We start from the raw sequence: 27,902 nt of genomic DNA, 5'->3' as shown, positions 1-27,902 counted from the left end.
GCTTCTTTGCAACAAGATGGGCAACGCTTTATTTAGATCACCAAAAATAAGGTTTTACAGAAAGGGAACCATAACATTACACAACAAAGTATAGCTGTAAAATCTCAAACAAGAGAGGCAACACTTTATTTAGATCACCAAAAATAAGGTTTTGGACGAAAGGAACTATAACAAGCAAGTGTGGGGCTGCAAATTTTCTTTTGCCATCGATATCAATTCCCTCTAAAATATTTTGGGACTATTTTGTGATTTCCAAGCAAAACTGAAATTTGGTGGACAGAGCTGTTGAGCCTCGTCACAAGAATGAAAACAGTTTGGAAAACAATTTTGCTTAATGCTAATGAGTAACTAAAAAACGTGGTCATTGCTAACAAACAATTCCAACATCTACTAGAACAGCCTAACCTATACATACTTCCATTAATGTTTCACTGTGAACACAGCTGTTCCTTAACTGCTGTCACAGATGACATGTACAGTGGCAAGGGTCAGATGTTGGAGGCCGTTCAGGCACCCAGGAAGTAAACCTTTACAGAATAACTACAGGATGTAAGCAACTCAAACAAACGGGCCCACCTCCGCCAGAGCCCCGGGGGTGGCTGTTGTCTCAGCCCTGTAAAGAAGGCCCACCATCTCCCCAGACCTTCACTCTTCACTGCGAACCTAGAGCACAAAGCTAGACAGACAAGATGTTCTTCCAGAACCATCAAAACTTTAATAAATCGCCCTGGGGTTCTTGGTGCTATAGTGTGCCTCACAGGCAGCGACATAGGCAGACTCCGGGAAGAAGTCATCGTGGTATTCTGCCAAAAACCTGGAAGAAGAAAAACATTGCCCCGATGATCATTACAGCGAGGGCTGAACACCAGCAAGCAAAATTTTAACTTGCAAGCACTCTAACATTTCACCCCTTCTCGGTATTCCAAAGAAAAAAAATGAACATGATTTTGATTTCTATATACAGATTACTTTCATTGCACGTATCTGGCTTCTGCAGTAATTACCATTTCATCAGAACCCTTCCACTATCAAGTGTACAAATAGAAACAACCTAAACTCCACTAGGTGGCAGGCTGCTTTATACAAACGCTTACCGCAAAAAAGCGTTCTGACCACTTCTACATTTTCATGTTATAAAAACAAACGATAGGGGCACCAGGGTGGCTCAGTCGGTAGAGTGTCTGACTCTTGATTTTGGCTCAGGTCATGATCTCACAGTACGTGAGGTCGAGCCCTGCGTTGAGCTCTGTGCTGACAGCGTGGAGATTCTCTTGGGATTCTCTTTCTCACGCGCCTGCTCTCTCAAAAATAAACTTTAAAAAAATAAACACAAAAACCCAACCTGTAAATGCTAATATTTAGGTTTATGTACACACAACAAAAAAGTCTAATACTTAAGGTACTTATAAAGAAAAAATGTAAAACTAAATTACTATCGATCTTAATCACTTCTACTGTAAAAATTTAATTTTCTATTCACAGTTACCCAACTGGATTCTTCAAGTGTGACACAAAAAATTTTACCTCAATACAACGAACATCCTGGACTCAGAACACAGATAAATTACAGAAAAAAAATTTCCAAAACCCCCCTATGTTACGATTACAGTTAGAACCAATCATACTTAGGTAATACTGCGACTATTAAAAATACCACACAGATTATTAGCTTCCACCGCTGTTACGGAGAAGTTCAGAAAAGATATATAAAAGATAATAAAAAAGAAATCAAAATACCTAAGAAAGAGATCAAAGTGCTTCAGTAAAGCCTTCAGATTCTTCTCAGAAAAGGACATCTTTCCAAGGATTTCTGGAAGTTTCACTGCATTAAAAATAAAACCCAAACCATTTACAATCAGCAGACTCTGGCAATGAGTAGGACATACTGAGGGTCCTTATTTATCCTGCTCAAGCTGAAATTAACATCTACGTTATCAGATAAAACCAAAAAGTCTTACTGAACACAGGGTAGTGGTACAAATGATACAAACACCATTTTTATGAAATTTAAGATTCATTCAGTGCCTTTTTTAAAGAGGTCATTTTTCAATGCTTTTTCTTAGACCCTCAAAATTACAAGCTGTACATAAAAGAACAAGGGTGTGAAAACCAAACTGGAGGGGCACCTGGCTGGCTCAGCTGGAAGAATGTGCGACTCTTGATCTTGGGGTCACGAGTTTGATTGTTAAAAAAAAAAATAAATAACCTTAAAAAAAAAAAAACCCAAAGTGGAAAAAAAAGGAAGAAGAAAGCAGGGGCCAGGGACTTCTCACCAAACAATCGTAGCAAGTGTTGTGCCCCATAAATGTAAGAGGGTGGAGGCGGCTGGTCACTTGGGGGGTAACTGTCCGGTACCAGTTTCCAGGAGAGGACCTGGGAAAAGCATGAGTTGCATGAATTGTTGCATCTTAACACTGTTACCAAGAGATCTCAAAATCTGGAATTGCAGCAGAAATACACATGCTGTGAGGTTCTCAGTCTCGCACGCAGCGTGACATTCTCACTCCCAAGCTTCCTGTCCTTGTGGTGCCTCATGAGTTGCTTCACAGCTGGACCAGAAAATGGGAGTACACAATAATAACAAACCAATGTAGAAGTTTGAAAGTCACTCCTCTAGCTTTCCCACGAAGCCATTTAAGGGCATGATCTCAGCATATAGGCCAGTATAATGCTTTATGTTGAAGAGAACCAAAAACTACAAAATAACAAAGTTCAAAAGAACGCTTGCAAAAAATACACAATATGATGTGTAGGATTATGTAAATACAGAAAAATTACCAAGTAGAAGTACATACCAAAATGTTCAATGTCCATGTCTTATTGGTGGAATTATGATTTAGGGAGTTGGGGAGGAAAAAGGCACGTGTTTCCCACATGGATTACGTGTCAGCGTGTATCTTATAGTTTCCTACGGCAACTTTTTCAAAATATTTTTGCCTTTTAAACCAAGCACACGAGGACCCACCTTCCTTGGCAACATGGAGATACTTCTAATCACCTAAAAATTCTAACAATAAATTTATTTGATTTCCTACAACAACCCTGAAAATGTTTACAATCTGACCCTTTCCAGAAAAAGTTTGCCAACCTTCATCACTTAATGTTCTCCTTGCCTAGTAAAGTCGTGCACAGAAACAAGGAAATCCTCCTTAAGTGAGATTCCAACAGCTACTACCTATAAATTAGCTGTAACTGTTCTGGTCATTTCGTCTCTTTTCCTTTCTTGAAAATCATGCCATGTTAGAGAATGAAGTGGTAAAAAGTAACCCAGACATGTTTTAAGGTTTTTCTAATCTCCTAATATATTTGATTGACTTTGGAAACTAATCTGACCCACTGAATCAAGTGAAAATAGACTGCAACCCTGGGAATTGATTTCTTTTCCTTCTTTTTCAATTTCAGAACTGGGGATGGATATAAGGTTTTGTTAAAGTCAGAGCTGTATTTATTTATTTATGTATTTATTTTTTCCTGGTGTTTTATGGTTTTATTTTTCTACATTTAAAACTTGGATCCATTTGGAATTTACCCTAATAAAATTTTAGAATTTTACAAGGTGTTAGGAATAAATTCAACTATTTTCCTCCCCCTAGTTGGATTCCTGGTTTTACCAACATTTATCGACTAACCTATTTTCCATAAATCAGATGCCATCCCACCTTTTACCATAAGCGAAATTCTCATCCTAACATAGTTTCAGAATGAGATGTTGAATATTATTTAGTGAGGGCAAACTTGTTTGTTCTGTTTCTAATAGCCAAGCTTACTAAGCAAGTAATAGAGCTAATTATTTTCTGTCAAAAACAATATGCCAGACTTCTGAGAGCACATTATCCAAATAGAAATGCAGAGCTGTATTTAAAAACCCTCTGATGAGGAGCGCCCGGGTGGCTCAGTTGGTTGAGCGTTCAACTTGAGCTAAGGTCATGATCTCATGCTTTGTGAGATCAAGCCCCGTGTCGGGCTCTCTACTGTCAGCGTAGAGCCTGCTTCAGACCCTCTGTCTCCTTCTCCCCCTCTCTCAAAAACAATAAACACTAAAAAAATAAATAAATAAAAGTGCTCTGATGAGATTCCACAGAAATACTTTAGCAAATTATAGATCTATTCTCCTGAGTTGCTGCTTTGCCTTTTGGGATCTATCAAGTTTAATCTGGAAACAGTAGAGCCAAAGGAAATCCTCCACAAGACAAAGCAGAAGGATGCCCAAACGACCCCAGAAAGGCTGATGTACTCAATTTAACACGATGAAACTGGAGAAGCTAGTGAGTCTCGCCACGGCTCTGCGGCACTCCATGCTAAGGTCCTAGCTTCGGCTTTGGCCTCACCCACCCACCCCACCCATCCGTGGCGCAGATCACTGAGGGTGGCGATTTGGTTTCGGCATCATTCTTCCACGCCCGGCGCCTCAACCTGAAACTCGGCAACTGTCTTGACAGTGACACCTAAAGTTAACGTGGAGGAATCTGCAATCACCGGAACCATGAAACGCACGTGTGTACGACAGCAGGCCATTCGGCTGGTTAGCGGGCAGTCGGCCTCACTCGCTCAACTGCACGTTTCAATGCAGCGTATCACCTCCTATTAACTGAAGGTAAGTCTCACGGAGGAGAACAGGTTTCTAGCAGAGGCAGTCTCAGCAGGGGCATACAGAGAACCACCCGTGAGTACTGATGAGAAAGGTGTGCATCCAGACTCTCCCCCGATGCAGGCCAGCAAACAGCAATGGCAGAGAGTCTCAGGGGAGGCGGATGCAGGGCTTTGTTTACAACACACGAAGATAGAGGCACTTACGAGGGGGGAGTTCACTAAGGCCTCAGGAGTCACTGTTGGGAGCCTGTTGCACCCTCCAACCATTCACTAGAAATCCTGTTCTACTAGGGCCTGTGGCTGGACCCGTGACCACTAGATGGTGGGCTCGCACTGCTCACCTGAGTGGGAATGGCCTTGCCTGAATATTCCCCTGCCTTTTCCGAGAAACAGGACTCTCCTGAATAACACCTGCAGGGCCGTGTCTGAGGAACAGGATGTCAGGGACTGCTCATCCTAGGAATTTCCTAATCTTCCCTCAATGTCATCGTAAAACAAATTAAGTTTTCCAGTTTTTCTATCAAGGGCCAGCCAACTAAGTAAGGCCTTGTGCCAAATCCAGCCCAAACGCCCTTGTGATAAAAATGGTTGTCGTATTTTTAAATGGCTAGTAAAATCACACGAATAGTGTTTCAGGGCGTGTAAATGATATGAAATTCAATTACCAGTGTCCATGAATGAATCGTGGGGGCACATAGACATACCCCCTCACTTACGAGTGCTCTGTAGCCCTCTCACACGACACTAGAGCTGGCTAACCTCGAAAGAGACCGTATGGTACACAACCCTGAAAATGTTTACAATCTGACCCTTTCCAGAAAAAGTTTGCCAACCTTCATCACTTAGTGTTCTCCTTGCCTAGTAAAGTCGTGCACAGAAACAAGGAAATCCTCCTTAAGTGAGATTCACAAAATATCCCAGTAGACTAAGACGCCTCCTGAACCCCTGAAACACTCACTACCTACACATCAGTTAACCGGTCTTAAAAACAGAATTTTTAAATGAAAAGTTTCCCCATTTGTAAAACGAAAACCTGGTGGCAAGGTTGTTCTAGAAAATCTGAGGTGATTTAGGACAAGTGCCTGGCACGATGCTGACATACAGCATGCCCGCAAAGGGATGGCTACTAATATTACTATTAAGAACGAATTTTTTATTTTTAAATGATTGGAAAAACACAAGAATAACCATGTTTCATAACACGAACATGATCTGCTATTCAAATTTTGGTGTCTCTAAATAAAGCTTTATTGGAACACAGCACGCCCATTCATTTACATAGTGTCTATGGATGCTTTTGGAATCAGGTACTCTTGAAGGAGACCATGTGGCCCACAAAGCCTCCAATATTTACTCTCTGGCCTTTTGCACAACAAGTGTGCTGATGCTTGTTACATAAAATGAAAGTACTCATATTTCAACAGTCGTGCTTGAGAGATGAGCAGAAGCACAGGGCTGGAATCCTAATGATTTTCTCATTTTAAAAACCAAAACCAATATTCAGCATCATCATCTGAAGCATTTTGTTAATACCCACAGCAGGAGCGACATCCTGTCTCTCAGCAAACCCGACTTCCTCCCACAGGACTCAAGCAGCCATAGGAGGCCGAGCAGTAATGCCAACGCTTTACCTCGTTTATCTCGTTAGTTCTTCTGCCTTCAAAGCCAGCAAACACTGCGCTGCCTTCCTTGCTAGGGGTCAGCGGGACAGGTGAGGATGATCTGCTGTGCACAGGTGTCTCTTTGAAAGGAAGAGGTGTTAATTATTCACTCGTAAGTCACAGGAACTGAACCAAAGACTGCCGGAAGACCATTACCGACGGCAGAGAAGTTATTCATCTTTAACGGGAAGATTTTCCTACCATAAAAGCCGGTACCTCGATTATCTGGGGAAAAAAATCAAGTGCTGATGTACGTTACAATGTGATGAACCTTGAAAATATTACGTCGAGCGAAAGACGCCATAGACAAAAGACCACTTACTGCGTTACCCGCATTGACAGGAATTGAGGCCTGGAAGAGGCAAATCCATCCGGACGGGAAGCAAGCAGTGGTCACCCAGCCTGCTGGATTAGGGCTGGGGGGAGGCAACGGGGAGCTACCGCTACCAGACCCACGAGACCCAGCTACACCAGCAGGTGCCAAGCATCCGACCGCAGGGCTCAGGTGTGGGGGCTCCTCTCTCTCCCGGCCATAGGCAAAATGCTTCATGAGCCTCGGTTGGAGCCAACTCCTGAGCGGAGCTCCCACAGGCGAGCGGGCGAACGTGGCTGTGACTGGGCGCTCGCCCTCACTCCCCTCCCCGCCCCCCTTGCCGGCCAGCCTCCTTTCAGGACAGCAGCGGCCGGCACGGGCCAAGCACAAGCGAACGGCTGCCCTGCGCCTGGGAGTGGACCTACTCTTTTCCAGGTGCAGGAAGAGCTTAGGCATGCTGGCGGACGTGTCCTGCTGCCGGCGCTTGGGCTGAGGAGAGGCACTGCTCTCAGACAGCCTGTCACAGTTGGCAGAGTGGCGCGTGGACCGCCTCAGAGACTGCAAGGCTTCCGGCTCGGCCTTGCGCCTCTTGGGGGTGGCTGGTTCACCGGAGGTGGGCTGACTTTCCGTGGACTGCGGTGTGGACGGATTCAGCAAAGGCGGGCTCGGAGAGAGCTCCTCCTGGTTCCTACGGAAGAAGAGAGAGCATCGCACACACCTGGCACACAGAACCTCTGCAAAACCCGGAGCGGTTCTTACATGTCCTCCTTCACACTGAAAACACTCTTGCCTCTCCTCCAGGAGGCTTATAAACTTTCACTTTCAAATGTGACAAAACAAATGTTTTCTTAAGGAGTAACCAAACGGATTGGGGCGCCTGGGTGGCTCAGGTGGTTAAGCGTCTGACTTCGGCTCAGGTCATGATCTCACGGTTTGTGGGTTTGAGCCCCACATTCGGGCTCTGACAGCTCAGAGCCTGGAGCCTGCTTCGGATTCTGTCTCCCTCTCTCTCTGTGCCTTCCCCACTCACGCTCTTTCTCTCTCAAAAATAAATAAATATAAGAAAAGATAAAAAAAAAAGGGAGTAACCAGACCTATTAAATCATTTACATCCCCTTGATAACTCTGCAAGGCATGTTGGCATTAAAGCCCCATGCCCCTTTTATATCTTATACCGATGGTTCTCAATCGGATGTCGTCTCGCCCTGCCAGGGGACACTGGCACTATCTGGAGACAGCGCTGTTTCGGCTGTCACCACCGGCAGAGCGCTACTGGCATCTAATGGAGAGAGGCCAGGGCTGCCACTCAACATCCCACAGGGCACAAGAAAGCCCCACCACAGAGAATGATCTTGTTCAAAACGTCAATAGGGCCAAGGTTGAGAAACCCTACTCAAGAGAGTAAGAATACTACGGCAGCTGTGCTTGTGGTGGGCAACACAGCATAACGTACGGAACTGTCCAATCACTGTGCTGTTCGTCTCAAAGTAATGTAACACTGGGTCTGCTATACTTCAATAGATTTTGTTTTAAAAAGCGTAGGAATACCGTGTCGTTCCGTCACACTGTAACTACTACAAGACTAGAAAGAAAAGCCACAAGCATCCGCCAAGCTTTGTGGAACACACAGTCCACCCTGAGGTTTGAAGCAGGGCATGGGGACATCAACACAGGTCCCCAAGGAGTTGCACAGGCCTCTCACGTAGGGTGAAACCAATGGGAGAGGCGGGGAGGCAGGCAGGCAGGCTGAAAAGAGATGATCATGAGGCAGGCAGAAAACCAGGAACGAGGAGCCACGAAGGGAAGGAAGGGGATGGAAGGGAAAGGTAGCCAGAGCAGAGCATGGCGTCTGGCGAGCGGGCAGCTGTCAGCACCCTCTCTTGGGGAAGCAGAATGAGCAGGGGCAGCAGTAGACAGAGGCAGACGGTAGGCAGGCGAGCGGAGATGGAGGTGCGGAAAACATGAGAACAGGCCGCTCTTCCAGGAAAAGAGGCCCAGGAAGACAGGGAAGTAGCCTGTCCAGTGAAGGTACAGACTTCAGGGTGAGATCTCCGACCCTACTCTCTCAACCAAACAATAGAGATTTGGGCATGCTTGGTGACTGAGGAAAGAAAGTGGTGACACAGCAGAGGAACTAACCTTTACTTCAAAGCAAAAGGTGGCCAACCCTTGGAGAACTTTCTCATTTAATAATAACTACTCGAGGAGGCAAACGCTCTTTCCATTGAACAGAGGCAAAAGGAAGAGGCTCAGAAGGCATTTCCACAAGTCACACAACCAGCAAGTAAAGGAGCTAAATTCAAACACACATCTTCCGCCCTTCTCAGCCCTGTGTCTTCACCCCACTTGTCTTTGGGAAGACGAGTTAGCTGCTCAAAATCCAACCAAGTTCTCACACTGGAATCTTCACTTGGTAAAATCTTTCAGAGCCATTTGGGTTTTTTTTGTTTTTTTTTTTTTAATTTTTTTTTTCAACGTTTATTTATTTTTGGGACAGAGAGAGACAGAGCATGAACGGGGGAGGGACAGAGAGAGAGGGAGACACAGAATCGGAAACAGGCTCCAGGCTCTGAGCCATCAGCCCAGAGCCTGACGCGGGGCTCGAACTCACGGACCGTGAGATTGTGACCTGGCTGAAGTCGGACGCTTAACCGACTGCGCCACCCAGGAGCCCCCTCAGAGCCATTTGAAAGTGAACGACTTGGCTAACCCAGGAAAGAACTCCACCTTTCAATCTCCTCCTCCAAACCTATTGGCCCCATAGCATCAGACAGAAATCTTCAAAGACAGAGTCAACTATTTGCTGACATCAGTCAGACTGCAGGCCAACTTACCTGTTAGTGTTTGTGGCACTTTCCTTAATCGGAAGAAAAAACTTGGATGAAGTCACCTTTTTATACTGAACTTGTTCATATGGATAGAGCAAAACCAGTGGGAGCGTGTAATCAAACGTTATTCTTAATCCATCCACCATCTCCTTACAAAGGTCAACGCTAGGAGAGTAAGAGATTACAGATGCAGTAAATACTTTCCAAAATATCAGAATCAAGTTGCACATTTTTAAGAAGGCGGTGTTTTAAAGTTAAACACTATACGTTACACCTATGTGTATAAAGAGTTTATAGATGCTGTCAACAGAAAATTAAGCGCAAACACAAAACTATAGTACAAAGTGAAAAAAGTACACTAGTGATTTTAACATCACACTGAACACAAATGACTACGTTCAGTGTCACATGAGGAGCCCAAGCAGCCTGCACTGCCGACGGTGGACAGAACCCAATTACCAGGAGCTGAAGGGGGCAAGCCCGATGCACTACTCCTAATACTGGTTTCAAATCCAACACTCTGCCTGGCGGACTCTAATCGAGCTGGGCCACATGCAGAACACAGGCCATGAACACGATAATCCTGACTGGAATAAAAACCTGTTTGCAAACAAGCTGTTTGCAAAATGTTATTCCCCCATTCTGGTGCTTCTCGAGGAAAAAGAGTTATCTCCCTATGTTGTATCACTGAGAAAACCAGGTCTTGGGTGTTGAGGCAGTGCATATGCTCAATGTATCCACACCAGACACCTAAAAAGTTATTGGGCATTTTGAAACAGGGATATTTTGAGATTAAATTTGTTACTAAATGAATTATTAGTGAATTCTTAAGTGATGTATTAAATGAATTCCAAATTAGAGAAAAGGAGAGTGCCACCTATCCTAAATGGAAGTCACTTCTCTAATACACAGAGAGCGTGAGCCACTGAGCCACCAATCCCCCCCTCCCCACTACTCACTTCTTTTCTGCTGGAATATAGTGCACGTTCATATTGGCATGTGGCATAGCATGATGGTGCCGAGGCCTCTCATTGGCTGAAAAGGCTGCATTGATAGCAAAATGCTTCACGTAGGACTCCAAAATAGTTATGATGTTGGTCTGGCACGGAAGCTTCACTAACTGTTAATGAAAACATAGACATCTGATGCACACATCTCGTTGTGTAAATCGCACATTCCAAGAAACAGTGCTCTTGTCTCTATAAACTTTTTAACTCAAAAATAAAGCCAGTTCTCAGGGTGCCTGGCTGGCTCAGTCAGTACAGTATTCGACTCTTGACCTTGGCTGTGAGTTCACACCCCACGCTGGGTGTAGAGATCACTGAAGAATAAAATCTTAAAAAAATAAAGCCAATTCTGCTTGAGGAGAATCTTTTAAATATACTTTGAGGCTCCTTGATTGCTTCTCCTAATCATATCCCCATGAAGATCACAGTATAAGTTTTCAAAATAAATGTAGGCAGTGACTCACATCTTAGTGATCAATTAGGGCCACCTGGGGAGACTATGTTCGCAGTCGGCCTCCATGACAGATCAATTACGTCTTAACCTCTTGAATGAAGCCCAGGCATAAGGAGTTTGGCAAAGCTCCCTAGATGGTTCTAATGGACAACCAGGGCTGGGAAAGACTGCACGCCTTAATGCAATCAGCAAGAATGCCACAGTCAGGGAACTTTAGAACCTGACTCAGTACAAAACTTAAAATATGAATTTCATTCTTACAAGGTTTTTAATTATTTGAGTCTGTGATTGCAAAATATGGCTAAATGAAAGCTCTATTACAAATCCACGTTTTATGTATTCTCCCTGTATACCCGTTTCCTCCTGTTGATATAGTAACAATCGTCCTCGAGCTTCTTCTTCAGAACTTCTGGGATTTCTATCGTTATTGTCCTTTCTTCCATTTCCCTTCTTGTGTGTGGCTCCGGTTCTTCCTTCTGCAATGTCACAATTGCATCTTTAACTACTTATAATGAGGGGGAGGGGGGTCTATATCCAAAGACAAACACATGAGAGCCTACTATGAAACAAACGCAGTTAATCCTCAACATTCATACCAGTAATGATGCCACATGTCCTAGAGAAAAGCACATGAAAGGCCCCAGGTTTACGGGTTTTAGGGCACTAAGCATGTTGCAAATGCTTACTTTGCTTCTGTCTCCTTTCAGCGTTGGCAGTGAGATGTATGTTAACTTTGAAGGCAGGCGGAAGATACGGAACTCTGATACACGACATTTAAGCACTAATCACCATCACAGAAATAAAGTTCATGATTTCATTGGAAAGAAAGAAGTAACCATGATTCATGCAAACAGTTTATGGGTAAGAAGAGCCACCAAGAGGTTCATACGGTGACTATAAATATAAATAAAGATTATTTTCCCATAAAAATCAAGTACAGCTCTATAATATCTGGTTAAGCAAATGCATTTTTAGAAAATGATCCACAAGTGGAGAATTTTATCACATAATTTTACCACTAAATATATACCTAAGACAGAGATTTTACAATAAAAACTTCATACCACTTCCGTCTTTTCTTCAATATCACTTTCTTCACTTATTTCTTCATCCTTTTCTTCACTACTGTCATCAGAGGAACTGCTTATTGCTAGGTAAAACAGAAAATATCAGGCAAACCGGCGTCATATACTTCCTTAACCTTTACACTCATAATTCGCTAAGGTGGCACGTGTGTCCTGCCGCTGGCAATAATTAACTGTACTCCTGCGTATATTTAAAATTTTATTTTTACATTTATCTGTTTTTGAGGGACAGAGACAGGCAGATTGCAGGTGGGGGAGGGGCAGGGAGAGAGGGACACACAGAATCCAAAGCAGGCTCCGAGCCGACAGCACAGAGCCCCACGCAGGGCTCGAACTCACACACTGTGAGATCATGACCTGAGCCGAAGTCGGCCACTTAACCGACTGAGCCACCCAGGCGCCCCAACCCTGCATATGTTTTACATGCTGAACACAAATACTGGACCTTTTGGAAAAGAAATTTATTTTGAGAAATGTAACACCGATTTCAGTGAAGGTAAAAACCACACAAGTTCATGATCTAAACGTGTTTGGTCACCTAGGAGAGCCTATGGTTCTCTGTTGCATTCGTAACTGGGGTCAAGGCCCGGGAAGTGGCAAGAAGGAAACATAAGGGGTTAGTACAAAGAAAAACACTGGCTGAGAATGCAGTGGTCACGGGCAAGACTGATGAGATACTATGGGCTGCTACTGTCAAAAACAAAACGGGTAGACATTACACGTAACGAGCTCGAGCTTGAACTGGTTCCCTGTCTGTAATTGCAGCGAATCCGCCCCTCAATCCTGTGACATAAAAGGACGAGGTAAAAGTTCTTTCAGCCAGAGAAAACGAAGTCAAGCCACTCACAGTTTTCATCATTTTCATCCTTGTCTTCAATAGGGAGGCTTTTTAAGACAGAGTCAACACCAGGCAACCTGCAGCGTTTCTTCTTTCTTCCTGTGCTTCTTCTGAAAGAAAACCAAACACCGCTGAAATAAATTCCGATGCCACCTGATATGGGTCTGGAGGTACAAACAAGACATAACAGCAACGATTCTTAGGGACCTAAAAATCATTAAATCCTAGAACATAAATGTTAATCTCCACCTCAGAAGATTCCACAGTAACCTCTCTGAAAACACGGCAGTTAGAATAGCAATTCCTCATTAACACGCTTTAAACATATGACTATTTAACAAACCAGGTCTATCGTATTTTTACTTTTATATTTAAAAAATTCGAAACATTGAGAGAAAGCACACTAAATAACATTCATTTCATGACTTTTGTATTCTTACAGGCGAGCTACAGCTTTCCTTGCCAATTTACGCTGTAATCTCCGATTTTCATCGGTGTCACGAAGGACATGATCTTCAGCTGCCCATCTATCCCAGCTAATCAAACAAAAAAAGAGAAAAGGATACAAAATTCAGTATTTTAGTTTGGTGTGAACAAATACTAACAGCACCTCACAGAAGCAGAAGTGTCCCAAAAGTACTGAAGTTTTAGAACACTACTGAAATATTTTAAATTCACACAAAAAAGATGCAAATAAACTGAAAAAGGAACTCATTCAGGCACAGAAATAACTAGGGTTTCCAGAATCCAAACACAATTGACTTGAAAGTAATCATTCTTCAGAATAGGAAAGGTTTGATAAAAAAGCAGAAACAGGAAGTGAAGCTTCTCTACAAGTGTTTCTAAAACTTAAGTTTGCAATGTTCTTGTGCTGCAAAGATGACCAATCTTCAATCCCGTTTAACAAGTACACTCACCTTCTGTTCCAACCATTAAAATGGATCAGATATTCTGGAATCTTTCTGCCTTTTTCGTCTTTCCCAACAATAACATCGACAATCTGAAACCAGGAAATATTGTCCACAAATGACAGAACACACAGACTAGTGCAAGCTAGATCAGGAAAACTAGATCACAGATCTCTTTTTAAAAGAAAAGAACGCATTCTCTCCTTTTTTAGACTGAAAGCTGGGTTGAAACATTTTCCCTTTCAATTCCATTTTTTTTCCTGAGTGGATGCCTCAAAATAGGAAACATCCCTCCAACCGACCCACGATTGGCCTCGGATACCGAGACTGAGTTCAGCTCCTGAAGCCATTGGCCGACCGACTTGTCACTAACACAAGAGTCCAGGCCAGACAAGAGAGCTGCAGCCCTGAGACCTCTGGGAGTTGTAGTCTCCCCAGCTCCGCTGCGTCCAGGGCCAGGACGGCAGAGGATTACGCCCTCCCTCCCAGCGGAGTCCCCAGAGGGAACACCTGGGGCAAACGATGGGGCGTGTCACCCCTGGGGAGACTCGAGGAGGGGAGGGAGGTGGGATAGCAAACAGCCAAGGCTGCGGGGGGAGGAGCCGGAAGACGGAACTCACAAAGCCCGGAGGCTTCGGGAATTCCCCCAAGGCCGGCGTCGCCCAGACGCACCTGGGGCCCTGGGGCCCTGGGGCCCTGGGGCCCGGGGCCAGCCCCCATCCCCGGCCTACGGGGCCCACTCCCACTCGCCATCCAAACCCCAGGAGCTGCAGTTATGGCTCACTTTCCCCCCCGCCCCCCACCTTCCCCCAGCCCCCGAAATTTAGATGGCACGGGGCGCGAGTCGGGGATCGAAAACCTAAATGCTGCAAGACGCTGAGGAACGAAAGCTCCGGGTCAACACTGCCCTCGGGTTTGGGGGGGAGGGGGTCCGGCCTACGGGAGGTATCGGGCCCAGACACGATTGGTGCTCCAGGGCAACGACGTCGCTGGTCGACGGCCAGTGCTCTGGCGCTACAGTTTAGGACCTGGCTCGGTCAGTCAGGGTGCCGCACGGGAGCCCAAGCAACGATGCACCGCGCAGAACGGTGAGAGTTAACACGAAGGTAGAGGCCGCCGGCAAACGGCCTCCTCGACGCGCAGCCCTCGCTGGCGTCGCGTGCGCAAACCGACGTCGCGGCCCCGGCCTCGCGACACTGCACGCGCGAGGTTTCGTTTCCGAAGGCGCGTGCGCGGCCCCGCGCCGGCGGAAGCGGAAGCGCCCGGGCCCCGACTCCCCCGCGCAGCGTCCCGCGAGCGCCCCCTGCTGCACGCACGGCGCCGCGCAAGCCGAGGAGCAGCCGGCATGGAGCGCCGGGCCCCGCCACTTCCCCTGCGCCGCGCCGCCGTCCGCACCCGCATCCGCCTCCGCCACCCGTCCCGGGGTCCCCGGCCCGCGCCTCCTCCCTGTCCCTCCGCGGCGGCACCTTGGCATCGTACAGCACTCGCGCCTTGGTGGGGTCAGGCTCGAAGCACAGCACTTTCTCCCCTGAGTGGAATTTAAATTTCATGCCCTCGCTCGCGCTCATTTGCTCATCGTGGCGGAGGGCGAGGCTCCGGGGCGGGCGGAGCGCGCGCGGTGGGGGAGGGGGGGTGGGGGCGGGGAGGTGGCGCGCCTCGGCGGGGGTGGGGGGAGGGAGCGGGGAATGGCGGAGGCTGCGGCCGCCCCGCCCTCAGTCCCGCCTCGGCCCGCCCCGCGCCGCGGCCGGACCTCGGAGCCTCCGGGCGCGCGCGCTCCCGCCGGAGCGCGTCTCCGCGAGTCCCCGCCGGGCCCGGTGAAGGCTGCGGCGGGGATCGCTGCCCTCGGCGGTGGTCTTTCGGCAGAACGGCCCCTCCCGCCCCCGTGGGAAAGGTGGCTGGCCCGGGGGTGGCAGGCGCCCAGGAGACAGCCTCTCTGGGGTGGGCACTGGCGGCGGGCAGGTTTGCCGGCCGCTGCCCTCCAGCAGCCACTGGCCGCGCCGCGTGGGCCATCTTAGCAGAGCTGCGCGCCGCCGAGTGTGGCTACGCGAGGAGGACGTCTGGCCGGAGTCGGGTGTAGATATGCGAAGGAAGGGGGAGTGAAGAAAGCACTGGGGCATAACTGGGTTGGGACAAGGTAGTGGCAGACCTGGAGCCCTCCAGTGACAGCGGGTGAGCAGTGAGGCCCATGAGTCCTTGCCTGGTCATTAACATCTTAAGTCCCGCTTCCAGCGTGGTCTTTCAACCCCCAGCACTCGAGTTCCTCCCTCGAGGTCTGGTGCAATACATTGAATACTCCCTAAAGGGGGAAAGTACTGTGAGGCTGGTCCTGGAAGGTACCTGCGCTGAGGGGGTGCTCAGGACATCTTTGATGAACCTATGGCAAGTGCTCCGAGCCTCTTGAAGGGCAAACCTGCAGGCACAGGAAGGACGGTGCTGGGTTTTTTGCTTTCTTTGAGGGGTGGAAAGTGGGTAGTGTAGTTACTGGATTGAGACCGGCCTAGAGACCAGCTTTGAGACTCTGATGTCGTGGTGAACTGCCGGTTCTCCACACTCTGGGCTCTGTTCTGGCCTCCAGAAATTTGCACTTGTCCTCCGCTTCACTGGGTTTCCTGGTAGACATCCTTCACATTTCAATTTGGATACTGTCAGGAGAACAACCCTCGGGCTTCCCCAGGTGAATTACATACCCCTTCCCAGCCCTCTACTTCTCCGTTTCTTGTGTTTACTGTACTCCACCGTACAATGGGCTGTTCGTTTGCAAAATATCCTCCATAAGATGCCCATCTCTTTGAAGCTGGGAGGGCAGAGCTGCGGGGAACTGGATGAATCTCATCCAGTTCATTACCGCATGTTCCTGGCACACAATAAATGTTTAACAAATAAACATTACAGATTTATGAAATAGAATCCCCAAAACTCAAGTCACCCATGGGATGTGATGGGGGAGAGGAAAGGAGAAATCTCAAGAGAGGTCCAGATTTTCTGGCCTAATGATTTGAGTAAGCAATAGATCCATTGGCCAGAATAAGGGCCGTGAGAGGGACAGGTTGGGGGAAGATGGACAGATAGTGACCTATGTCTATAATGACGATACAGTGGTGGACCAGAACTGGAGCTGTGATTCTTCAGGTTGTGGTTTATTAGGAATGAGCCCTTGATGGTGATGTTCCCCATAAATGACAGGGGAAGCTCCAGGGCACAAGTAATTGCCGTGGCGAAACCACAACTGAATATTAGCTTTTAAAAAAATGTTTCTTGTGGGAGAATGGAGGTTTCCTCTTCAGATTCTAACCTTGCAGGGCAAGACTTTAGATCCTTTCTTGTCTCTCCGTTTCCACCCCTTCTTATGTCCTTGAGCCACACCTTCTTCCGTGTTCCCCCTAAACAATCCAAGAATGCAGAAGCCTCCAGGATCCCCAAAGCTACAAATCCCACCAATGACAGTCCCCTCTGCAGGCCTTCTCTAGATTAGGAACCACTATAGAAGCCTTCTCCTTTAATGTGGGTGAAGCATCCTTCTCCCTCTTGAGTGTAAAGGTAAAGGACTTGGTGGGCTCTGTGATCCAGTGCCACACCTGTCACTGCTAGTTTGTGACCTTAGACAAGTGATTAGTCTCTGTGAGATGCAGTTCTCTTACATTTAAAGGTAATAGTGGCTCCTACCTCATCGGGTTGTTTCAGGATTAAATCTACTCCATGTACTTGCATTTGCATAGGGCCTAGCGTATAATAGGTTTTGGATAAACACTTGCCATTAATATTAGGCACTGCTTGGCCATTTCTCCTTGACCTAATTCATTCATTCAACAAATGTATTTTTTTTTTTAAGTAATCTCTATGCCCGGTGTGAGGGCTTGAACTCAGAACCCTGAGATCGAGTCACATGCTCTACCTGCTGAGCCAGCCAGGAGGCCCCACTCAACAAAGATTTATGGGGCCTCCTGTGTACTGGATGCTAGACGCACAAAGTAGAATGCAGATATTACCCTGGCCTTGAAGAAGACACATTTCAGGAGGGGCACAGCAGCATACAAATAAATGCAAACGTCACACGTGCTCTCTGACAGAGCAGGACGGAAGAGAGCAGACACAGGTGCTTACATCTCCCTGTGAGGAGGGAGAGTGTCAGAAAAGACTCCAGAGAGGAAGTCTCCCTTGTTAAATAATACACTGAAACATATTAAACATCTTGAAGAATTCAGGCAGAAATCAGTCGGAATCAGTGCCAAACCAGAAGCACTCAGAGCACTTCAGTGTCAGGAGCTCAGAGGGAGACTTTATAGAGAAAAGACTTTATAGAGAAAAGACTTTATAGAGAAAAGGCAGAAATAAGGAAGTTATTGATTGGCTACAGTGTAAAGACTGGTTGGCTGTTTGTGATTGGCTATCCTTAGTATTTTATTTCATAACATTGAGACATTCACAGGCTTACGTTTCAGGCTGCCAAGGCATTAGCCTTACCTCAGTCTAACAGCCTCCTTGTTGAATTAACCATTCCCCCCTTTTGGTCATCTTGTACGTGAAGGAGTGACCAGAACTTTGGTATTAGTGCCACTCTCGGCCACCATCAAAGTTGCTCTTTGTCTCACTGTGAAACTCCTGGGTTATGATGTCAGATCCATGGAAAAAATGTTTTTCCTGTTCATCTCCTCGTTTATCTTGTTTCTGGTTCTCCAAGCCCAGTGAGACCATTCGATGTATGTACTGCTGACGGCTGTGAACATGCATTTAAGGCATTTGAGAGAACATAGTGTACAAGGGACATTACCATGACAACTATACAGAAGCCTTAGCCAGGGCCCCCATGAACCAAACCAAATGGTATCAGATAAATCAAAGAAGGGACATCAAGCTGTTTTAGCCAAGTGGCTGATGTGTTAATTTATCATATTTGCTGCAACACCAGAGGTGTTGATCCAGGTATTGTGGGAGGTATTTGCTGTGGCACAAGCTCCTCCTTTTTCAGCCAAGAAGTAAGCTAAAGCAGTTCTATTATCTGAAACGATCTTAGCAAGAAAGTCCAGAGACTTTGTTGTGTAGCTATGGCCTTAGCAGTACATTCAGTGATCGTTGCCAGAGTTAAAGAGCATCATCTTCCTGTGCATTCACAGGGAGGAGAGGCAAATAGCAGAAAGGCAAAAGGAATAAAGGTTTCATATTGGAGATGAAGATCTTCTTGAGCCATGATCTTGGAGGAACTGTCCACCTCAAGATGCCATCTGCTTCTGGGGAGGAACCTCCCTAATCAACTTTAATTTTAGGTCTGCAGCCGGTGTGTGGTTCCAAGAGTCTGGGGGAGCCCTTTTTAATGGGGGAGATGTGGACCCAGGGTTCTAGTCCCTGAAGTTTGGCTGTGGTGTCGGCAGTAAGAAGGACTGGAATGGTTTCTTCCAGGGAGGTTCCAGGGCAGTCTTTGTGCTTAGTGATTCCAAGTCAGAAGGGTGGGAGAAAATGGGAAATGTCAGTCTGGAGAGTTGTAGCCAGACATTTGAGGAAACTAGGAGAGTTCAGGGCCCAGTTCAGGTTACAGACAGACCCAGTGGTTTCCTTGCACCCTTATTATTCCTAAGTAGTTGTAATTACTAATTATGTTGATTAGAATTCTTACCCCTTAGGATCCTTTATTCCTTGTGAAAACTAAGAAGTCAGCGATGTGACTGTCTGTTACACTAGCATTCTATGGATTCGGGAAATTTATAAATACATTTCACAATTTCTAGAAGTACCTTCTTTCTCATAGTAAAATTTTCAGTGTGGCACAAAAGATATTTACTAATAGATCCCAATATATTTAGTTCCTCTGTAAAAGAAAGGCAAAAGTGGATAAACCCATATTCAGTATTTGCTGTTTTAGTATTTTATCATATTTGGGATGATTGAGGTATTCAATGAATAGCCCTCATTTAACTTATCTCAGTATAACTAAGGTTTCAAGTTCTCAAGATTTTGGCAACTATCTTAAGTAGACCTACCACAAACCATATTTATTGTTGAAAAATATCTTTTAAAACTTTCACTTACATTTATTTAATTCACTTGTTCTTAACAATTATATTTAGATTACTGTGCTTATGAAAATTTCATGAGATGTTAAACAGCTAACCATTGTGTTTTTTTTTTGTTTTTGTTTTTTTTTTTTTTTAACTAGGCTTCATTTCCATTTCATTCTCATTGAACTCACGACCCTGAGATCAAGACCTGAGCTGAGATCAAGAGTTGGATGCTTAACTGACTGAGCCCCAGTTAACCGTTCTTGCTGACATATTATGTAACACAGATAACATATTAGCTTATTTGACTTTTAGTAAACCTAGGTAGAATTGAAGTATTCTGTTTAATGCTGGTAACTCTGAAGACATGCCTGTTTTAATTAAGCCGACAAACTTAAACTAGCTTTTATTTTTTTTAATGTTTATTTACTTATTTTGGACGCTCAACCGAGCCACCCAGGTACCCCAAAACTCACTAGTTTAAAAAGAATGGTTGTATCTAAATTGTGTTTCTGGCAGATGGAATAAGTTAAGGTTACTTGCTCCGATGGCTAGAGCTTTTATTAATATTTCTGGATTCATTCACCTAATTTCCAAATAGCTTCTTTTTGTTTTTCTGATAAGAATTATCTCCCCGAAGAGATCTCCCCGAAGAGATCAAGAGATGGCTCTGAGTTCCTAGAGAAAACTAGGTAGAACATTTGCATCTCAAAGGCACAGAGAAAAATGTTTCTCCAAGAGGAGCTTTTGTTTCTTAAAGCCAGATCTTTTACAATATGTGCAAGCCTTTTGAGATGAATAGGGGAGGATTTGGGATTGGTAGAGAGGATAGGTGGGCCTTGTATTGTTTCTAGAGCTGCATTTCTGTTCTTAGAAAGACTGATACTGTAGTGCATTTGTTTTTAATTCTTCAAAGAGTAAGGTTGCAATCTGAATATGTAGCCCCTGACCCAGCCATGGAAGTACGGGAGCCTCCATTTGCTTCTTTGTATCAGGAAGAAGATCTGCAACAAATCAAACCATTTGTATGTTCTAGATTTACAGCTGGGTTTCTTTACAACATTTTAGCAAATCCTTCCACAGTGCCTTTACAATGCTTTTCTTTCTTCTGGGCAAATATTTTTGTTTTAGCTTAGGGGAGAAGGCCTAAAAAAGTTCTTATCAGGCTCTGAATATCAGCTTCCAATTTGGCTAATTTATGACCACAGAGCTACTTAAAAAAATCCTTTTGAGTATCTTGCCAGGTTTCAGCTGGAGCAAACAGTAAATATTTCTGGCAGTATTGAGCCACCCCATGGAGCTAAGAGGGGTTCTCAAAGAGGTGCAGATGATACTAGTTACCCAAATCCAGAGCCACTGTGAAAAATACCCAATAGAGAGAAAGACCTGGACAGTCTCCCTGAGAGCCGCAATTGCTGGGGTATCGTAACAGTTGGTAGGACCCTAGCTGCAAATGGAATGCCGTCCGCATTTCTGCCCAGCCTTATCTGGCCACAATACCTGTCGTTGGGAGAGAAAGGATGAATAACTGATATATTTTCTGCCAATCTGAATTTGGAAAGGAAGGGAAAACATGAAATTTACTTTCTCTCAACCAGGCAACAGAGGTCTGGGAGAGTTGACTTTGGTAAGAATTCTTACCCTTTGCTGGCTTGTGCCAGTTTTCCCACGATGCTGTCTGTACGCTCCAGAGTGAGTGGGGTGGCCCTGCGGGTCTTATGCTGGTCGCCAGAAAGTGTAGAGGAGGAAAAGAATTTTGTCTTTATTTTTAAGTTTATTCATTTATTTTTGAGTGAGAGGGCTAGCTGGGGAGGGGCAGAGAGAGAGGGGGAGAGAGAATCCCAAGCAGGCTGCACCATGCCATCGCAGAGCCCCAACATAGGGTTCGGACTCATGAACCCTGAGATCATGACCTGAGTGGAAATCAAGCGTCAGATGCTTAACTGAGCCTCCGGGCACCCCTCTGTCTCCCCTTTACAGTGAGTGTGAAGCCCCCTTTTTCTTTAGGGCATCTTGTAAATTGTTAATATTATCTAAGATGGTTAAAAGTTCTTCACTGTAACTGAAGATTATCTTTATTACTTGTTCCGCCTTAAGACAAAATTTTATCCAGCTGAGGTGTCCCACAGGACCCGGCCCAGTTTCTAAGGCGGACCCAGTCCTTTCCGGGACCAGTTTCTAGGGCGGAACCCGTCCGCCCGGGACCCGGTCTGGTTTTGAAGTCGGACCCAGTCCAACGCCAGCCGCTTTCTGGAGCCGTGTGGAAAAAGAAATGCTCAAATAAGCCATGAACGCCTGAAAGCTCATGAGGCGGGAAGCTGCAGGTGCCGCTGCAGAGCCAGAACCCGGATCCGAGGGGGTTGCCCGCCATCCCTACAGAGCAGCGAGTTCGAGGGGCTCAGCAGGTACTTCTCCTTGCTCAGGGCTGCTGGGGGTTGTGGGGGGCCTCCTCCGGCTCCCTGCTCTGAGATGAGAACTCTTCAAACATAAACGGTGGCATATGAAAAATGTTAAGGGTTTATTTGAGCCGAAGTCCTTTTGAATGTGGCAGCACCGAACCGGAAGTGGTTGGGTGGGCTCTGCCGACCCGAGCTCCGGCGAGAGATTTTCTGGAGGAAAGGCAGAAGCAAAGCCAGGAGACGGTGGATGGGCTATCGCTTCAAGCCTCGTTGGCTGTTTGTGATTGGTTGTTCGTAGCGTTTTGAGTTCATAACCTTGAGGCATTTAGAGACTTAGATTTTGCTTTGCTTCCGTAAGGTGCCACAGCCTTACAGCCACCTCGGTCTACAGGCTTGTATGTTTAACAACACTCAGGAGCGGAAGTTTATAAGGTATTTTCTTCATTTTCCACTTTTTCCAGGGGATTAAGGATTAAGATAGGCGTCAGATCTCTTATAACAAATCTTTTTACTTTCTTCTTCTAGCGGGTGGACCGAGCTGCAGACACCCCTTTTCTTAGCTATAGCAAAAGGTGTGTCCGCGTGCTAGGTGTAGTTCGTGGGTCACCCATGGCCTTAGCTGTTCCCTGTGCCATGGCTGCTGGCAGAGCCCCAAAGCCCAGGCAGGGGTGAAACTTGATGAGGCTAGGGCAGTAGGCCTGGCTTCTAAGTATACTCTTGGAACAGCTGGGGAACTTTTAAAACCTACTGTTGCTGAGAATTGGAATTTTGTTTCCAAAGCTCCCAGGTGATTCTGAGAACTTTACCTCTTGCGGTGGTCAGTTTCAGCATGGTCATGTGATACACTCCTGGGCCAATGAGAGAAGTTTGCACGGTGAGGGAAATTGTAGGAGGGGGGAGCATTTCTCTAAGAGAAGGTTCCCCTGCCTCAGGAAGGGATCGCTCTGGCATAAACTCTCGTCTTCCTCTCTGGGCTTTATTGTCTGTGCTGGAACGTGGCTAAGCGCGGCAGCTCGCCATGATACTCTTACAAGGGCAGAGAGCTAGGGGTGGGCTCGCTCACTCGACTCCTTGATACATTTTTCAGCGGCCGACTCACCGAATTAACCATCCCTGCCGCTTTAACTCCAAGGTTCTTGCTTTGCACTCTGATAAACCCTGTCCTGGGCATACCGTTTCTACATTTGTAGGAACTTAAGTTACTGGCACCTAGCATGATATACACTGCTATTTTTGGCTATATTGGTGAGACGGAAGTCCCACAGTGAGAATGCATTTTTACCTGGACAGTAAGGCATAAATGGTGGTGCATTTGAAATAGTACTTCACATGTATTCAGGAATAGATAGGCTTTGGGGATGAACAGTAAACCTAATGATCATTTATGATATGGTTTAAATTGGAAGCTCTGTTACCAACGAACTTTAAGTGAATTTCTAGAACAAGCCATTTATAAATTAGGAACAACCTACGGCCTTAACAGCTAGACACTTAAAACTTTTTAGTCTTGAGTAATATGCAGGCCAACATTCTAACAATCTGTTTTGTGGTTAAACAATATTCTGATAAAAAGTTGTGACCCTTTTACAAAAGTTGCAATGCTTCTTCTTTTTTCTAAAGATTTTATGTTTAGTCTCTACACCCAACGTGGGACTCGAACCCACAACCCCGAGATCAAGTCGCATGCTCCACCGACTGAACCAGCCAGGCGCCCAAAGGTTGCAGTGCTTCTTAATCCCTAATCTGTGTTGATGCTTCTCTCAAGTCAAGTGAGATGACCTTTGCTTCTTGGCTCCTACCTCTGCTTTTCCAAATGATACACGGATGTAGTTCCAAGGTGAAAACAAGCTTCCTACATTGTAGTTCCATTATGAAGAAAGGGTTCCAGAATAATACCAGCAGTGCCCTCCAGCTGAAGACCACCGGGAACACACTCGTTCAGCTTGAGTGGAACAAGGTGGGTTTATCGTGCGCTGCGGCCAGGAAGAATGTATACCTTGCGGAGCTGTGAGGCATCTCCCTCGGTGAGGAGGTTAGAAAGGGCTTATTAGAGAATTGGGGCTTGTGTTAGGTTATTCGGGGAGGAGGTAAGGAACTGGGGCTTGGCTTTGCATTGGATGCTGCCAACAAGAAGGGATTTTTCTGGTTGGATATTTGAGGACATCTTACCTAGGAGGACACCAGAGTAATGCTGAGGCTGTAATGGGCAAGGAAGCAGCAGCCGCTCATTGGCTGGGAGAAGGGCTGTTTCCTCGTTTGTGGTTTGGACAACGTTTGTGTTTTGTCCGTGTTCAGGCAGGATTATAGAGTGGGTCACCTACTGGCCGCGGTCACTAAAGTGGGCTTGTCTAATACTCTGTGACATCGTTTATGGTGAGTAGGAAAACAGCCAGAAGCAGCTGGGAAGGCCTGGCTAGCTTATGGGTGCCAGAGGCTGCTTTTTTCTTCTTCTTTTTTTTTTTTTTTGTCAGTAGTTAAGATTTGAGTGTTTTTGTTGTGCTAGGCATTGTGCTAAGTACTTTACATATTCAGATTGAATCACCCCCATCTTATGAGGTGGCATTATGATCATCCTTATTTAACATATGTACAAACCGGCACCGGCATTGCTAACCAATTTTTCCAAGGTTGGGGTGTGAGTTCAGACTGATGTCAGAGCCCATGATGTCTTAACCACTCAGGTCTACAAAACCATAAGGCTGTGCCTAGGCATTAAGACTCAAGTCAAGGTCACTTTGTAAGTAGCAAGGATATACAAGGTGCCTTGCCTGAACTAGAAGCCAAGCACAAATCTGAAACAAATTATAGCAGCACATGTATATTGTGAATCCATTTAAAATCATGTTGTAAAATGATACTTATTGACATGGAAAAACTGCTAATGATACAGTAGCAACAAAAGGCATTACAAAACACAATTTGGATTTCTGCTCACCTGAGGAACTTTTTATTTTTTAATGTTTATTTTTGAGAGAGAGAGAGAGAGCTCATGTGTTTGCGTGGGGAGGGGCAAAGAGAGAGAGAGAGAGAGGGAGGGAGAGAGAGAATCCCAAGCAGGCTCCGCGCTGTTAACGCAGAGCCTGATGATGAGTTCAAAACCATGAACTGTGAGATCATGACCTAAGCTGAAATCGAGAGCCAAACGCTTAACCGGCTGAGCCATCCAGGCACCTGAGGAATTTGAACTCATTGCACAGGCTAAGCCTAGCATTTTGAGGGGTAAACCGAGGCAGATGCTCATCAGACTTTCCTGTTGTGTGATCAAGAATATTAATGGCCAACACCCAGCATGGAATTGGGTTCTCAGGAATCCAGAACTGTGGGACATGGCTATTTAACATTCCTTCTGGACATTTTACATTTATATACATCCATTGGCAAGTTTGAGTAAAGTCACTGTTGGCATTAGGTTTGTCCCTAGTGATAAATCCAAAAAATAACTTTTGTTTCTCAACCAAAATTAATATTAAATGCTCAAAGCTGAGGCTTACTCCTTGTAACAGAACCAAATAATAACTTTATGAAGTGGCTACATGCCAGGTTTTTCATTCATCATTTTATTTATTGCCACAAACAAGCCTCTGATGTAACTACTATTATCTCCACTTAAAAACAAAACTAAGGCACAGGGACAGTGAAGGACTTGTCCAAGGAGACACGTCAATGATTGCGTCATTCTGATCGCAGTTCCCATGTCCTGCTACTTTCTCAGTTTACTTGTTAACATTCCAGCAAGTTTTACAAGCTTCAAAAAAGGCATGCACAAATCTAAAGGGGTTTCAAATGTCCGTCTTTACACTACCATGTCATCTATGCTCTCTGCACCTGTGATATATCAAATGCACACTTGCACAGAATATCGTTTGCATGAGAAAAGGACACGGAGCTTACAGTCAGAGAATCGTTTCAGTCTTCATGATATTGAGAGTCAGATCAGCTACAATGGCCAGATTCAGAGTCTCCTTAGAGGGGCGCCTAGGAGGCTCAGTTGGTTGAGTGTCCAAGTCTTGATTTCGACTCAGGTCATGGGATCAAGCCCTGCATTGGGCTCATGCTGGGCGTGGAGTCTGCTCAAGATTCTCTCTCCCTCTTTCTATGCCCTTCTCCCCCACTGGCACGCGCACACACACACACACACACACTCTCTCTCTCAAATAAATTTTAAAAAGTAAAATAAATAAAAAGTCTCCTTAGAGTTGGAATTCCAGAGAAATTTATAGAAAATAGTTTTATACAAGGTCCAAAATACCAAATCAGTGTTTAAAAAAATTGACTTACATAATAGAGTCCACATGCCAAGGCCTCTGGAATATTAAAGCCTAATTGAAGTTTGGTGCAGTAATTTTAAAGGGAGCACTGAATGTCTAATTCATCTCAAATTTGCTTTACTTAAGACTCAGATGACATTTCGGTGTAAAACACATTCTAGGCTAGTTTTACATAAAAATGACTTTGTAATGTGAGTAATAAAACTAATTGTATATTTTGAATTACTGGTGAACCTTGACTAGGAAACAAAATTCACATAAGCTGTACATTTTTGCTGTTAACCGTATTATGAAATGTATTAGTTTCTTGATCACTTAAGTGTTCCCATTCCAGTAAGTGAATCTTGCAAACAGTGTTGTTTGGTTTTATCATGTTTGGAAAATGGCTTTTTGGTCTCTATAATTTTTTGTTTTTGAAGAAGGCCCGGTAAAGAGAATTGAGCTACAGTAAATGTTCATTAGTTTTCAGTTCTCCCAGGAATCATGGCTAGAGGTATACTTCCTCTTTACTCAAATCTGTAATTAATGTTTATAAGATGTCATGCTGATGTTATTTTTAAAAAACAGAATCTTGTGAAGAGAATACCATATGAGTATGTGATTAATGGATCATGAAAAAATTAGCTTGTTCACCAAATTAAAAGTTACTGGTTTAGATTACTCTTTATTAAACTTGTCTTGCATGTAGTAAAATCTAGACTAAACTTGGCAAGTTTGGGTTCAAAAGTAACTGAAAATGATTTTCATATCTCATTTTTTAGAGGTTGACATTTACTACAAATACGATATTTTAGGGATGCTCGGGGACATTGAGGCTTCCACCCCCAATCTTACTCTGCCTATGCGCACAATAGTCCCCAATGAGAACATTCAGAAGGATGATTCTGAGGTATTGCCACAGCTTGTTTCATGCCACCCAAAAGATTAGATTTTCAACATCACTGTTGTGTGGATTGTATGGTAATGACTGGATTGTATGGTAATGATTTTCTTTGATAGACCTCAAAAGAGTTGCCATATTCTTTATTGTGGTGGCAAATCTCTCTCTCTGGCCCAGGCCTGGCCCAGTGAAATATCGTGTCTCCCCACCAAACAGAATCATTCCTTGTTCTTGCTACCTGAACATGGGGAGAAAGCAACCTGAGTGGAAAGGAAGCAGCCAAAACCTGACTGGGGTGACATCTTTCCCACCCCATGGAGAGGATGATGTACAATAACAATGTGTGAAACTAACTTATAAAGAGAAGCAGAAACAAGTTGAAATCCCAATGGGTAAAGCGTCTTGGTAGTGGGGTTCCCTGATTTTTCAGATTCTGCGGCTTTTGCTTAGGTTCATTGAGCTACCTGGCTATCAAGGGCAATAGTTCTTTTTTCTCGAAGTTGGTTTCAGATGGGTTTTTGCCGCTTGCAACCAGGAGTCCTAATGAATGTAATAGTCAACATACTGAATACCTGCTGACAGGGCCACTATTTTTGTATGTAGCAAAAGCAGGAAAGTGAGCCAAATTATTTTGGACGTTTGAAATACGTTTGTTATGACGTTTGAAATGTAGAGGATTGT

The 27,902-nt window shown here is 45.1% G+C and overlaps 1 protein-coding gene across 2 annotated transcripts; it reads right to left on the bottom strand.

The window, feature by feature from the left end:
• Window positions 1-2: 2 nt before the first annotated feature.
• MSL3 (MSL complex subunit 3) lies at window positions 3-15,291 on the bottom strand. 2 transcript variants are annotated; one of them, XM_042974479.1, is made up of 13 exons: window positions 15,151-15,291; window positions 13,694-13,776; window positions 13,217-13,312; window positions 12,786-12,886; window positions 11,918-12,003; window positions 11,207-11,329; window positions 10,352-10,512; window positions 9,399-9,557; window positions 6,990-7,252; window positions 6,222-6,331; window positions 2,274-2,373; window positions 1,738-1,822; window positions 3-814 (listed from the first exon to the last, which is right to left on the bottom strand). In XM_042974479.1, the coding sequence occupies exons 1-13, from the start codon at window positions 15,250-15,252 to the stop codon at window positions 715-717; spliced, it is 1,569 nt and encodes a 522-aa protein (XP_042830413.1). In that variant the 5' UTR covers window positions 15,253-15,291; the 3' UTR covers window positions 3-714. The 2 variants fall into 2 exon arrangements, with proteins under 2 accessions (XP_042830413.1, XP_042830414.1); XM_042974480.1 differs by lacking the exon at window positions 13,217-13,312.
• Window positions 15,292-27,902: the final 12,611 nt, after the last annotated feature.

Source organism: Panthera tigris, chromosome X, assembly GCF_018350195.1.
Source record: "Panthera tigris isolate Pti1 chromosome X, P.tigris_Pti1_mat1.1, whole genome shotgun sequence".
NCBI classification, from domain to species: Eukaryota; Metazoa; Chordata; class Mammalia; order Carnivora; family Felidae; genus Panthera; species Panthera tigris.
Note: the sequence above shows the minus strand (reverse complement) of the source record. Positions and strands in the feature narration are given on the sequence as shown.